At 36.9% G+C, this 15,060-nt stretch overlaps 1 protein-coding gene across 5 annotated transcripts in view; it reads left to right on the forward strand.

The window, feature by feature from the left end:
• LOC102235584 (arf-GAP with GTPase, ANK repeat and PH domain-containing protein 3) overlaps positions 1 to 15,060 on the forward strand; it is a 150,117-nt gene that overhangs the window by 61,649 nt on the left and 73,408 nt on the right. For all 5 annotated transcript variants that reach the window (XM_023334876.1, XM_023334877.1, XM_023334879.1 and 2 more), the window contains exons 2-4: positions 4,219 to 4,277; positions 8,964 to 9,051; positions 12,094 to 12,179. In XM_023334876.1, the coding sequence (XP_023190644.1) occupies positions 4,219 to 4,277; positions 8,964 to 9,051; positions 12,094 to 12,179 (233 nt within the window). The remainder of the gene's footprint in view (positions 1 to 4,218; positions 4,278 to 8,963; positions 9,052 to 12,093; positions 12,180 to 15,060) is intronic.

Raw genomic sequence — 15,060 nt, forward strand, 5'->3', positions numbered from 1 at the left:
ATAGCTTCTTAAACTTTCTTCTTGATCTGTTTGGGGAGTGAGTCAGTGAGCCACTGACTCACTTGTTCTGCATTTAAAATATAAATAACACACTCTTTTGTGTACTGGTATTGACTACTCTTGCCAGCCAAATAAAATCAAAATGAAATACATTGCAGTTTGTGGTTACACGATGAAAAAAAATCTGAGTATGAAGACTTTTGTGAGGTACTGTATATGAGTAAGGTTTTGAATAATTTCATATTCATTTTGGATTAATAATAGTTGGCTTTCTTGCATTGATTGCTGCTTGTAGCATCTGATGGATTTTCTTATTAACAATAAAACCTGAGAAAGCTATTAAAATTATGGCTAAAAATGCAACTTTTGCTAATGTTATGTTAATGTTATCTGAAATGGAATAGTCTGCGTATTTTCAGAGAACTGACTGATCTGTGTCTGCAAAGTGCTTGATGGAGCTTTAAGTAAAGTAGGTTCTACAGACTCCTCAAGACTGGCCGTGCATAATTGTGTTTGCTACTTATCTGTCCCCTTTGAGAGAAATTACAGGTTGAGTTTTGGGAATACAGCCCAGGAGATGAGAGCATTCCTAGGTTATTTTGTTAGTGGATGTGTATTTTTGAAAAACAGCATGGAGAAGAAAGATGCTACAGGCCAATTTTGGACAGGACACTATGATAAAAGAAGCCAGACGGAGAAACTTGGTTGTGAGGTTCGCAAGCGATTGAAGTAGTTTGCATGATGAATTCTCAGCCTGTAATTTCTGATGGTGGAATGGCCTGGTTGGAAAGTCAGTGTGTAAGTGTAGACCTCAGAGCTGTTCTCTCTCATTCCAAAACCCACTTATTTCCCACAGTATAAATATACACTCACACATGCACACGCCTAACAAGCATTTGCACAAATTTGCTGCTAAATTATCTACCCTTGTGAAAGTGAAAAAATTTTTAGGGCAGCTGTGGTTCAGAGTCCTAAGACTTGGAGGACATCTCATGTTAGTCGGCAACATAGTTTTCCTGAGAGAAAGACAAAGAAACCGGTGTCCTCTGTTGGCATCAGAAATTATGGGGCTCTCTGTTTCCCTTGGCATTCTGGGACACAGCAATGTGGGGATGATCATATTTAAAGGATGATGTAACAAAGAGCACAAGGATTCAATTAGGGCTCTTTCTTTTAGTGGTGGACCGTAGTAATTGTACTGTATCTCTCCTCAATGATAGAGCTGTCTGCTGAGGAAGAGTATCTGGTGAATTCTTGAGAGATTTGTAAGGTAGAGAAAAAATACATTGTTGTCTAATCTACTGTTTTTCACTTGGTAAAGATATGTTGTTTTTCAGTGTTTTCATTGGGTTTTTATGTAGACCAGAGCAAAATACAGATGTATATGTGATGGACATTAACTACAAATATAGCTGCAGGAGATTTTAGGCACATCTCTATCTGCTAGGGTCCCTTTAAACACAACTTTTTCCCTGACCTCTGTGGTTTGTTTCTTGGTCTTCACACTGCTTGTTCACTAATATTCTCTGGCAAACACACATAGTTGAGCATTCAGCTCAAAGTATAGTGACATTATACACATGTATAGAAAAATATTAATTATATTTTTATTAATTAAGTGTCCTCTAAAAGCAATTGCTTGTACTGGTCTCTCTTTAGTTATTATGGTAAATGGAACTGAATACATATGCATGTCACTCTTTTCATGGTTCTATTTGAGAAAATGTTTTGAAAACCACTTCACAATTTTGCAAACTCTGTATTGGTCAGTAAAACACATTGTTGGTTGAAGAAATGGGAAAATGTTCAAATGCTGAAATGCTGTCCCAAAAAACTGAGCACACTACAATGTGTCCAGTCGCTGCTTGTTTAACTCAAAGGAAATAGGAAACAACAGGAAATGTAAGAAAACAAGGGGATAGCTTTATCTGATCAGTCTGCTGTAACCTACTTTGAGCTGTCTGCTCCTCAGCAGACTTTGTTCATGTTACGACATGTCAAACCCACACTGTGAGGGATTAGCAGGAGGTGTGCTGTTTAAAGACTAGCCTGTCTTGCACAATGGTTAGTGAAAAGCCCTCTCCCATAACAAGTGAGACATCTTAAAGCAGTGTGAGGCTAAACGGAGGTCAGGAATCAGTAAACATTTTAGCAGGGGATAATTGTAGTAGGTAAAACAGTTGTTGGCTCCGGTCTGTTTGGCTTATGAATCATTCACACATACAGTATGTCATGCATTGTGCAAAGAAAATTAAGAGGTACCTTTTAACAGCAGGGCCTAGCATATAGTTTATTTCATCAGTCCTCAGTCTAAAGTCATTCTCACCTGAGGCACAAAAGGAAATCACTGTTGCTGCAACAAAGTATTACAGTAATGATGGTGGAAGAGTACTTTAATTGTTATGGTTGAGACATGTGTAAAAGACAAGAGGTGGTCAAATTCTGTTGCCTTGGAGACGTAGTGTCTGGGTTCCTGTATTGGAGACTGCAGCTTCCCTGGGTTGGTCCAGATTGTGAGAACACCATGATCCAAACTAGGAGGGCCTTTGTTCTATCTGTTATTATGACACATAGTTCCTCTCTGTGGGAAACAGGCTCAGCTTGTGGAGTTGTCATTTGTGTTTAGTGCTGTTAGTTTCCATTGTTCTTTATGGTAATCCTCCCTTCTGTCCATTTTCAAAAATCTATCATCTAGTTTCCAAATGTCGCTGTTAAACCAAACAGGTTTGGTCAAGCCTGATAATTGGCACATTTAATCCTTATGAAAAAGGGCATTTAGCCTTAGTTTGTGTATTGCGCAAACCATGTTTTCTGTTTTGCCAGGTTACTTTTTTGTTTAAATACATGAATCGGCCTGAATAAGAAGTGTGGTCTGAGCATGCCACGAGTTGCTGTTCTTTTTATCATGAAGCCTCATCACTTTTGTCAAAATTGCAATGCGTTTTGGATCTAAGATTAAGACTTAAAGATATTTTCAGAAAGTACCTTAAATTACTAGGTTGTGGCTTTAAAACAGGGTTGGGTCCTTTGTACTCTGTCAAAAACAGTGATAACTATATTAGTGTCTCGGTATCTTGAATTGGTATTGATGCTATGTATGTTTCTGCTGCTTTTAAAATAACATAATAAAAAGCAGACATTGATAATCAGTCTGAATGATTTTTCATTTCAACAGCAAAACAATCTCAGATCAGGGCAACGTTATTTCTACCAAGATAAATATTGAAAATGTATAATGAAGCAAGAGATATCAGCATGTCAATTCATTATTTACATTCCATGTAATTAACAGAAATCCCAGACTATCTGTGATCAACAAGTAGTAGATTTCATAATAAAGCAAACACAGGGGTCTTAAACTCAAGTTCTCGTGGACCAGGATCCTTTTTCCACACAACTGACTCAGATAGTTAGAGCAGCACTGTAGTCTAAAGATGCAATTTTATTCACATGTGCAGGACCATGAAGCTACCTGGAAATAGCAGGAACTCGATCATTGAAAATTTGTGTTCGAAGGGCCGGAGCTTATAGACACACTTCAGCACCACAGTCTAAATCTTATATTTCATTGCTATATGTAAGATTATTACAAATCTCAAACCAGTGTTTAAAACGGGATCTTTAACACTCTGGCTTTTATATGGAGAAGAAAATTAAAAAAATTGATTCCACAATACTAACGTTGCAATATCAAAGACATGAAAAGGGATTGTGTTGGTTTTTCCAAAAATAAAGCCTTTGGACCCAGCTACCAAAATCATTATTGTGGTGCTGCAGTGATATATGCACCTAATGGGAGGTCCATCTTTATCAATTGGTACATGCTTTTGTAGTTTACCATAGATGCAGATTTTGGCAAAAAGAATTGAAAGAGAAATTTAAAAAAATATATATATTCTGAGACAATATTTCAAACCGTTTTACAACAGTAAGCTGGATTTATCATGACTGCTGATTAGTCACTACTTTTCATTTAGATTAAATTGTTTAATAGATTTTTTTGCAAGTGAAAATAACATGTGAAGGTACAGTTAGAATAAAATGTACATAATCCATTGTTGTGTTGGACAAAATGTCCTGAGCTGATAAGCTTTGTTTTATCAACAGGGTATGGCGGCTGACGTGTCAATCATAAAACTTCATGTAGACTCAACCATTTGGGTGTAAACTACAGTTATTGTGCGTTAATAATTTATTTGTTTGTTGTCTTGTTTGCAGACTCATTCGTCAATAGTCAGGAATGGACATTGAGTCGATCAGTTCCAGAGCTGAAAGTGGTGAGTAACATTTTATTTTGCTTCTTGCAGTCCAGCTGTTGATACGCCTTCAGTGGTTTCATCATACTGACAGATTGAAAATGTCATTGAAAAAGCATTCCATGTCCATGTAGCACAGGTTTTGCATTTCACACGCGAAGGCACATTTGAGAAAATTGGCCGGACTTTTCTGCTGGCACATAGTTGGTGACTTTTTTCTTTTTTTCTTTAATGAGATGTGTTGGCATGGAGATGTAAGGTGGCTTGCTGCAGGAAGTGAGATGAGTGACAGTTTTGGGCTAGACTGGTGACACATCCTGGGTCTGATCCCACCCGCCAGTGGAGCACATAGGCACAGCAACTGCCAAATGCACAACTAACATCCTCTTATGGTCTAATGCCCTCTAAAGCTGCACTCCTGTATTGTACCAGTAGTTCTCTTTGTGGCTAAATTGCTGCCGTTTTTGTTGTCTCTTTGAAAACAGCAAAATCTTCCAACTGAATAGCAATTCACACCAGTGACTTAAAAGTCAAACTTGCTGTGGTGACCTCAAATGTTTCAAATGTAACTGCTTTTCTCGATGTATCTGAGGTGTTAATTGGAACTTTGTTAAACTGCTTGTGAAAGTTAAAATGAAGTGTTCCAAAAAAGCAGTGGTCAGCAACAAGGTCAGGTTGTTGGAAAGAGGTTTGCCAATCATTTCTAAACAGTTAAAGAAAAAGTTTATGATCAGATCCCACAGCTCTCCAAACAAACAACAGTGTTGATAAAGCTTTGACCTGCACATATACATTTTAGCCAACTCCAGTTTTTCTTTGAGAGCCATAATATAAGAAAACACAGGAACATCATTCAGGAAGCTTTATCAAGCCCTCCTGCTCCACGCAATAATACATTTTATTAAACATGTAGTTAAGCTTTCAAAAATCAGGATTGCATTAGAGAAACAAAGAAGGCGGGAATAGTATCCGTACAGGGGCGAAATGGAGCAATACACATTACATACGTGTCAGGAAACTGCTAAACAGTAAAGACATCAGTGGAGCCTTTTTGGTTTTGTTCTATTAGTTATCAAAGGATATTTAAGATGTTCATCATCATTACTACACAGATTTTGCTTCAGATGCCCAGGTAGAAGGGCATATAGACCATCTGTAAGTTTTCTGAACTGGGCTTCTGATACAGCCAAAGCTAGTGCTTGAGACATTTTTGAACTGTTTCTATAAAAGAAACTGTTTGATTTTCCACAACCTGGGAGCTAAGCTATGTCATTACATCCCTAACTGATTTTATGAACTAAATGTTTGATTCTTGTTGTTTTATTCAGTGATTTTGTTGAGGATCAAATTCGAGCAAGACAGTTCACTAGATAAACCACATTGGTTTTCACTATTTATGAAAATGTATATCCTAATGTTGCCAGCTTTTATTGTATTCCTTCATATTATTTGTGCTGAAACAACAATCATTTTTAATGCATCACAGTTCTAATCGACTTATCTACTCTCAGTGCTAGAAAACTGTATAAAAATACAACATTTAGACAATAATTTACTGCTAACAACTGGTGGAAATAAATCAGGAGCATTGAGCTTGTGTTAATTCCAATGCTTATTCCACATGCTATTGGTGATAAAGTTCAGATTTATTTTTTATTGTTTTGGTCTGTAATTAAGCTGATCAAAAACAAAATTAATCCCACAATATAAAACATGGCGCTCGCAACTCTTAGAGTGGTAGTTGGTCATCTTGTCCCTCAATAGGTTCAGATGAAGTCAGTTCTTTCCTATGGCCCAACACTTAAATGGCTCAAAGAAGAATCCAATTCATCAAAGTCGGTTTTCACCAGTAGAAACACAAAAATGTGGTACGCCAGCACTAGTTTTGTGTGGAAACAAATTTTGTGGAAAATCTCCCAAGGATTTTCAAAAAGTTGTCTACAGCTCTAGATTTCACATGTTCTGTGAGAGATAGAAGATAACATCTCAAAAGGATAAAACTGCAGCTTTTTTATAGCATGTTCTGCCTTCCTGTGATCTGCTCAAAGTCTTGCACTTTCATTTTCTGACTGCCTAAATTGCCTCAGACATGTCTCAACATGTCACAATAAAATTTCCTTTTAAATGGCTTACGTCTTTGTTCTTTCACTGATGCCATTCATAAACTCAGGTAGTGATATTAATCCATTTCTTCTGCCAGTAATAGGTGTCAACAACAGTGTGTTTATTACTACAACACAGTAGTGTTGAATTATGTTTCATTCACTGATTGGTAATTATTTGTTTTTAAGTCATGTCAAGGTTGAACAGATTTTAGTCACCAGCCAATTTTTCAGGACATTTCTAATTACACAGAAAAAAAGCACATTTCCTGGAGAAATAACTGAACAGACCATTACTAAGTAAGAAAAAACACCTGATACATCTGCTGCATTAGTAAAACCCAACTTTCCAGCTTTTGATCCATTCTACACTTGAAATTGTTCCCAGATAGGAATGAAACACTTCTAAAGAGTAAAAGCTGGTTATGGAGTACCGCTGATGTGGCGTTTTTTTTTAAATAAAAACCCATATACCAGCAGGTCACAAAGCTGAACAGTTAAAACAGCAGGATCGTTGGATCTCTGGCACATTCAGCCTTTTTTTTTTTTTGGTTGTTGTTGACTCATGGTTTTTAGTGTACATAGCCTCAAACTGATCGCGTATTCATTGTTTCTACTTAGAGTAACTCCAGATATCTTTAATGCTTATATTTTAATGATCCACATCTTGGATTGAATCCAGATTTTCTTTTCTTTTTTTATCAAACTTGCTTATAATTAGAGCCATACCTGACTTTAACTCCCATTTATGACCTGATGAAGAAGAAGAAGGAGATGGCGAGCAGAGAAGAGGGAGGAGACGAGGTGTGATACATCCTTTGTTCTTCCCAGACATGCAGGCATCATCAGCCCACCCTGCACCACGTTTCACCCTGGAGGCATTACATTGAAGTCTGGTGTAGAAACCAGCGAGGGAAAGCAGAGGAGTGATTGCAGCTGAGCTGCTGGATATTACAGGACCTCTCCTGGCCTTAATAAAGAACCAAACTGTGTTACTTTTACTTTTGTTTCTGTTAATGTATTTTGCCTTTACTGCTGTTCTAAAAACAAAATGAAACTTTTAAGTGGGCTTTCAAGCCTGCTTGTGAGTTTATTCGGCTTCATGCAGATGTTGACGTAAGAACAATAATGGGATGAAAATCAAATGAGGTTAGAATTTAGTTGCTTATGGATGCACTGGTCAGAGTTTTTCTGCGCCATACATTATTAATGAGCATGGTTAGAGCATTTAGCAATAATAAAAAAGCACTCCCCGTGTTTGCTTCCTATAGTAGAATAGATTCTAACCATTGAGATTTATAAAATATCAAATTCTGAAAAAAAGACAATTTTGCTGTGCTTTGTTGATCATTTATGTTATCTGCTGTGAGTTTAGATCTCTCAAGCTCATCTCACATGTGGTTTAAATTTTGCAGAAAATTTGCACTTTATTTTCTGCCTATTTGAATATCTTGAGAAATCTCTCTGCATATCCTGAGGTGCATTTAAACGTCTCACTGAGAGAAAATAGCTAACTCTGAGGCTTCTTCTCTCAGTGTTACTGTCTACACCAAAAAGTGTTGTCAGTTGGACCTGATGGCACTTACTATGATGCAAACTGAATATCAGATTTTTTGAGTTTTCTACTAAAAGATCATTGGTCAGTGCCAATCAAACTTAAAATTGCACAGACGTGATTGTTGAATTTTGGAGAAATTATGATTTATGTTTTCCTTTTTGTTTTTTCCCTATACTATAACTATATTATCTCCAAGAAATTCCCTGAATGTCATGATCTTGATGACCAAGTTCTACAACATATGAACATGTGTGAAAATGTATCAAATTGGCCAAATAAATAATGTGCAAGCAAGGCATTTGATTCATAGGACCTGACATACAAGAGACTGCTAAATATTTAATCCCAGCAGTTCTGTGATTGCAGAATTATATACGTTGATATTGCAGTGAAAATGAGATGATCTGATTCAATACATTGTGCAGCTAGAGATGTGACAAATCATGTTGGTATTTCGCCATTAGCGAGAAGATTAAACATTCAGTTTATATTGCATACAAATTAGCTGCTGAAATATTTCATTGTTACAACGGCATAAGAACTGCAACACATTTTATACAGAGGCATTTTTCTCACAGTACACAGCTAAGATATTTTGTATATATTTTTTTTTACTTTAACATTTATTTTATTGTAAAAATATCAAATAAAATGTACAACTTTTTCAGCTTTTTTTCTTTTTAATACTATTTGTCTTTACACTGAATGTAAAGAGAAAATGTGCCTCTCCAACACAAGACACTAATTGTATTTGTTAAATCCAGAATGTCGCAGTGTTTTTTCCTCAGATGCAATGTCGTGGTGACGCCACTGTCAACAAAAATCATGTTAGAAATTTTAAATGCCACAGCTTTTAGTGAAAATCTGAACAAATAATCTTTTGCTCGTCAGTTCAGCTAAAACCTATGCATTTTAGAGAAATGTTAACAGCTTTAATAGTAAAATTAAGATTTGCTGAATTTATTTTCAGTTGGTTAGTGTTATTTTCTCTTCTTGCAATGTGCCACGTTGGTAATGATCATGGTGTTTTTGCTTTTGTCCTTTCAGGGTATTGTTGGGAATCTGTCCAGTGGGAAGTCTGCCCTGGTGCACCGATACTTGACAGGCACATATGTGCAGGAAGAGTCTCCTGAAGGTAAGAGTCTTCTGGACATGACTAGCAAAATACTGTCATGCTTTGGATTGTATTTATTCAAAATTAAGGCAATTGTAAACTTAAAAGCACCACTGTGTGTTTTTTTTTATAGCTGTAATGTGATATACTTGGCATTTATTAGTACACAGAGCCCTTGTTATTAATCCCATAGCATTCTGAGATTAAACTCCACTGAAATGGATGTTCACAGGAACATTTTGTGTCCTTTTTTCCCCCCAGAGGAATAAAACAAACAATACTGATACTCAGTATCACTATATGAAAGGATAACCACACTGGGAGTAAATTATGTAACTTACATCAAGTTGGGTTCTTCTGTTTGCTGTTTACTTTCTACAAGAATGCTTATTTTTGGATTTAACAGTTGAGGTTCAGTTAGAAAATGTAGCTCTTTATTTTTCCAAATGGAGAGATAAGGACAAAGCTCATTTCCATTTCTTGTTAAAAGAGGGAAGGTCAAATAAATTTTTTATTGTTTTATTTAGCCCGTTAAAGATTATTTTCATTGTGATAATAAACTGTAAACCAGGTTATCTAAAGTCTGTCTACAAGGACAAATCATGACCAGAATACCCACTGATGTCCTGCAAGGTCCATCCTTCATAAATCCACGAAGATGCTGGCACAGAGTTATCTTATGATCTTTAAGAGTTTTTTTTGTTTTTACAGTGTTTTATCTTAGTGTAATTATAGTGTGGATGAAACTTGAGGCACATAATTAGTTTCTGGCATTTCTCTGTACCAAGGGAGAAAAGAAGGGGGAAAAAATGCATAACTTAATTAGTCCTTGAGAAATCAATGGCGGAAATGCTGCAAAAACAAGGCAAGGGTTGTTGCTGTAATCAGGGAAAAATGTCAGTTCCTGTCTTCGTGTCCTTGTTCTTTTTTTTTTTTTAATCTTACTGATGCAACATATCTGTTTCATTAGCAGCAGCTGTCTCACATGTGCTCCTTGTGCCGGCTTTTCTCCAGTTCATAGTATTCACGTTGAAATATCATCACAGGCGAAGAGGAAGAGGCTTCGCTGTAGCCGTTTCTTCACTGTTTTGTTCCAGGGCTTTTGCTATGATATCTGAAAAAAGGTACCGGGGTGTGTTGCCATGGCAACACCGGATGGCGCTCCGTCGGATTGTGGCTGAGTGTCAAGGTCTGAGCCTCTGTGTAAAGCAGAGTATGCTTGCTGCGTGTTAACCATGCTCACTAACAGGGCTCTTTCTCTCAGTAGTTACCTGTTTTAATGTGATTGCTGTAGTCAGATGCAAATTTGTGCACTCGGATTTACTTTTCGTGACCACGGAAAGAATTAGGGTTACTGAGGCTTTTTTCCTTGGATGCCATTTATTCGCTCATCTCTAAATAGGGAATAATTCTGGATGATTATGCAACGAGACGGTTCACATCCAAATTTCCTCCCTCTTTTCACTGGTGCCGTATGTTTTCATCACATAACTCGTTTCTGAGATTCCCATAATCTTATCTGGCGTATGCAGATAAATGCTGCCAAAGTCCATAAAAACTCTGTGCTACACCAAGTCTTCGGCTCTCTGCATCCCACTTTGTAATGAGATCCGCCTCAACTCTTCAAACAGGACTCAAACATGCATATCAATCGTCTTTGAGTTCCTTTGTGAGTGCAGCTTCGAAGCTGTGCGACTTCAGGAAAATAAATAAAGAACAAGAAGGGGAAAAGCTTGCTGCGATGCCATCAATCTCTCTCTCTCCCTTTATTACACAACCAGCATCCAAGCACGTCTTGAGAGTCGTTCCAAGTGGCTGGGAGAATCCTCTGTTTGCCCGACAGGCTAAAGTGGACTTAACAGGATGGAAGTGAGACTCAAGTGTATATCTATTGCTTGCTGAAACAGGATATACTGTCCACCTTTTGTAAAATTATAGCCCCTGGCTATTTTATGACCCTTTCCCACTGTGACCTTTTAGTTCTTAATAAGTTGGTTGAATGGAACAATCCTCCCAACACTGTTCGCAGATTGTTTTAAAGATAAAATGTGTGTGTTTCTGCTGTCTTCTGCATTATGTTTTTATGGCGTTTTGTCATGACTATTACAAGAACTTTTTCAAAGCTTTGCATTATTCAATCCTGTCAAATTGCTCTCAGCGTTTTTTGTTTTCATGCGTTTTTGATATTCATAAGGCACCATTTTCACACCTTGGGACATCTCTAGTCGGCCAACTTTCTCATTTGAATGTTTTTAATCTCCACAGGATCTTGAACCAGTCAGATGATATGCAAAATCTAATTTTCTTCGTGCATCTCCCATTGGTCTCTTCTTTATCTTCAGCCGGGTTTGCTAGTGGCAAGGAAAAACATATTCATATCAGACAAAGAATTGGGTGGGGGGAGAAGGAGGAGACCTACTCAAATGTTATATCTACTCTATAATACTGGAGACATTTTCTGACATGAGCAGCAGTTCAATGTAATGCATGTTTCAGTATGGTTTTTATCTCAAAATATTTCATTTCTGAATTTTCATTGCAGAGCAGAAAGTTTCTTGATTAAATTCTGGCTCATCCAGTGAAGCTGTGCAGACAGAATAAGCAGTCTGATGAGGCTTTTGAAGTGAAAGTTTGGCCTTTCTTTGACTTGTAGCTGTGCAGTAATAGTGGCAAAGAGCCGGCTTCTGCAGCAGCTATGCATTAGACATGCTTAATGGCAATTTCTCCCCCACATAATTGGCTCCAGAGGGACCCGGTTTCCTGTCGGCATATGATCCAGACAACACAGAATACTGAGGGCTTAAAGCAAGAAAGGGCAGCACACCTTCATGAATCATATCAACCTGTGTTTTAATATTGAATTTGTGATTTTTTTTTGTCTTTCTTTCTATGTTTCCTTTGGATTTTTCATTAAATGTTAATTTCTAGAAACACTATAAAAAATGTTATTTTACAGTACATCTGTAGTTATCGTGTGCAATACATCAGCTCCATTGTTTTTTTTTTGTAATTGAGTGGTTATTATTCATTTCAAACATAATCTCAGTAATACTTCTTCCTCAGGTGGACGCTTCAAGAAAGAAATTGTGGTGGACGGACAGAGCTACCTGCTTCTCATCAGAGATGAAGGAGGGCCTCCGGAACTGCAGGTAGAGGAGCTGATCCTTGAAAATATCTTATTGCTCTAAAGCTGCAACGCTTTCTGAACAGAGGCAGTCTGAGAGCTGCCATGCAGACACAAACTGTTTGAGACAGACCATGATATATCCTTTAAACTTTAAAGGATATTTTGGAGCAGAGTGGCAACACCCTGAGGTTGCTTTAGAGAAAGATAAAATACACCAAGCAGCCACATGCAAATCATTTTGTTCCAAGGAACAGTTTCAGTCTTCCTAGAAGTATGTATGTTTAAAAAGTTATTCATATCATTAAAAATGTAGTGATACAGCTCAACTGTCTCAAATTAATGTAATAATGTTTGACTTCACATTGTGTATCCATTGTGATGGCACCTACTTTGAAATTGAACCATTATTTACAGTTTTAATGGTCTGGTTTTTGCCATTTCTATCATGTTGTTTCAAAGTTGCATCAGAAAGGATTCTAATCTTATTTATGAAACTGCAGACACTAATTTAATTAACTTCCCTTTGGAATCAATTAGGTTTTTTTTTTTATTTTAATTGAATTTGAATATAAATGGAATGACTATAAAACTAATTGGGGAAAAAGATCAATTCTTTTTATAAAGCCTTATTAGGATAATGTCATGTCTAGAAGTCCTGTGTTCATAACAGTGGCCCATTATCTGTATTGGTATTATCCCATTAGACATTAGGAACCCTGATGATGTTTTACAGTCAAGGAGAGATCAGTCTTATTTTCTTGTGAATGATTGAACCACAATTGCAGAAAAGATGTCCATCTTGAATATTTCTTTCTGACCAAACTGTATTATTAAGGAAGCAGAAATGAAACAAATGACATCTAAATAGAGGAATGAGCAATACCTTACTAGGAGAAGTACACAGTATGAGTTTGTCAATGAAAGTTGTTAGAAGAAAGACAGGAATATTCAACGAAGAGATGGAGATGTGGGATGAGTTTTTAGATGTAATGAACAGGCGTCTGTGAAGGTGAAGCGAAAAAGAGAGTGCATGCAGGTTGGAGAGATTTGTGACAGAGCGGCAACAGAAAGAGTTTACAAGGCAGGAGGAAGAGTAGTTATAGATAGAAGGTGGATTAACAGACCGAATGCTGGGCTTGAGGTGGCTGAACGAGCTAAGATTTATGTTGGTAGTGACAAGCATTACAGGAGCAAATAAAAACCAGTCATCTGCTTGTGAAGTATTGAAATCATGTCATCATATGAATTTAATAGTTGATGTTTTAAGGTGAGTTGTGTTTTTTTTTTACATTGTATTTTCCCTTTGTGCTATGTAATAAACTGCTATGTTGGAAATATCTCACATGTGCCTTAACAAATGGTGTCTTTAGATTTTCTGAGGCTAAAGTGAACAAGAATTTTCAAATGATTTGCTTTGAAATCACAAAAAAATTCACAGATCAACATCAAACTTAATTGAGTCATACATACCACTGTGTCAAACCTCCAATCTGGAAAACACCATAAACTATGTTTTATTTCTGTTTTTAAGCAGCAATTGACACCTAATCAGAAAAAGCTCTGATTTCTACTTGTGCACTGCACTGTAAGATAAAGGAATAGATATGAGTTTAGCTCAGTTTTTAGCTGCCTGTATAATTAGTCGTATAATTAAAGGCCTCCATCATGTTCCCACTCTGAGTTGTGACTCAAAGGCTTGATGTGCCACCGGAGAAATCCTTGCAAATGTGAAGGCCAAATGAAATAAATTCAGGGAGAGGGTGTGTTATTGGATTGTTACTGTTTCTCATACTCTGCTGAATAATATTGGATACAGTAATGCTGTTTGTAGATGAGTAGATTATTCTCATATTTACAAGAGGATTTCTTTACTATTCAGTCAGAAACTATGCAGATAATATGAATAAATATAAATTTTTTGCTACATTAGTTATAGTGCGAATATAAAAACCATTCAGTTTTGTAGTGACTTATAATCATCGTGCCATTGAATTTATTAATGTCTGTTACAATACTACCCCCTTCTGTTGGAGTTTATGAACTGCACTAATAAGATAAAATGTAACATCCAAACTGCAAATGTTGGGAATAGGCAATTGGCTCCTGCCAGTTCTTTTTGTAAGTGTGCTTACTGACACACTTTTGTGTTTTGGATCATTTAACAAATTTTAAAGATAACCTGATTAAGTACATAAGTACAAAATGCAGTTTTTAAATAACGAGTTCATTTATTGAGGGAAACAAACTGTCCAAATCAACCTAACCCTATGTGAAAAAGCAGTTGTCTCTTAAATCTAATACCTGGGTGTACCGCCCATGGTGATGACAGTTGCTACCAACCGTTTGCCGTACATGTTGTTTTTTGGGGGGGGGGGGGTTCCAGCGCTGTGTAGGCTCACTCTTTGTTTTAATTTGGGCTCTTTGGAGGGTTTTCAAGGATTCAGGTGTGAACTTTGAGTGGACCATTACAAAACTAAATTAAATTAGTATGTTCTTTGTAGGGTTTTTTTTTATATGGAACTCTCTGATGGATGACTTTTCCCCCCCCAGTTCCTTTCTTGTTGAATCACAAAAACTGGTTAATTGCGACAAGTGAGACCCTCAGTCCTTTAGATGTGTTTCTGGTTTTTATGGTCAGATGGCTAAACCACTGCTAGAATAATTTTGGTAGGCCGGCTAGTCCTGGAAATATTTTCCACTGTTTCATGTTGTCTCCATTTGTGGATATTTGCTCTCTCTGTGGTTAACTAGACTCGAAAAGCGTTAGAAAGGGCGTTGTAACTGTTTCCAGATAGATATATGTCAGGGACTTAGTTTCTCATCTGTTTTTGAATTTCTTTAGATCAACACACGATGCGTTGCTTTGTGAGATTTTTTTGCCTACTTCGTGTTGTCAGAATGGT

This window comes from Xiphophorus maculatus, chromosome 6 (genome assembly GCF_002775205.1).
Source record: "Xiphophorus maculatus strain JP 163 A chromosome 6, X_maculatus-5.0-male, whole genome shotgun sequence".
Lineage (NCBI taxonomy): Eukaryota > Metazoa > Chordata > Actinopteri > Cyprinodontiformes > Poeciliidae > Xiphophorus > Xiphophorus maculatus.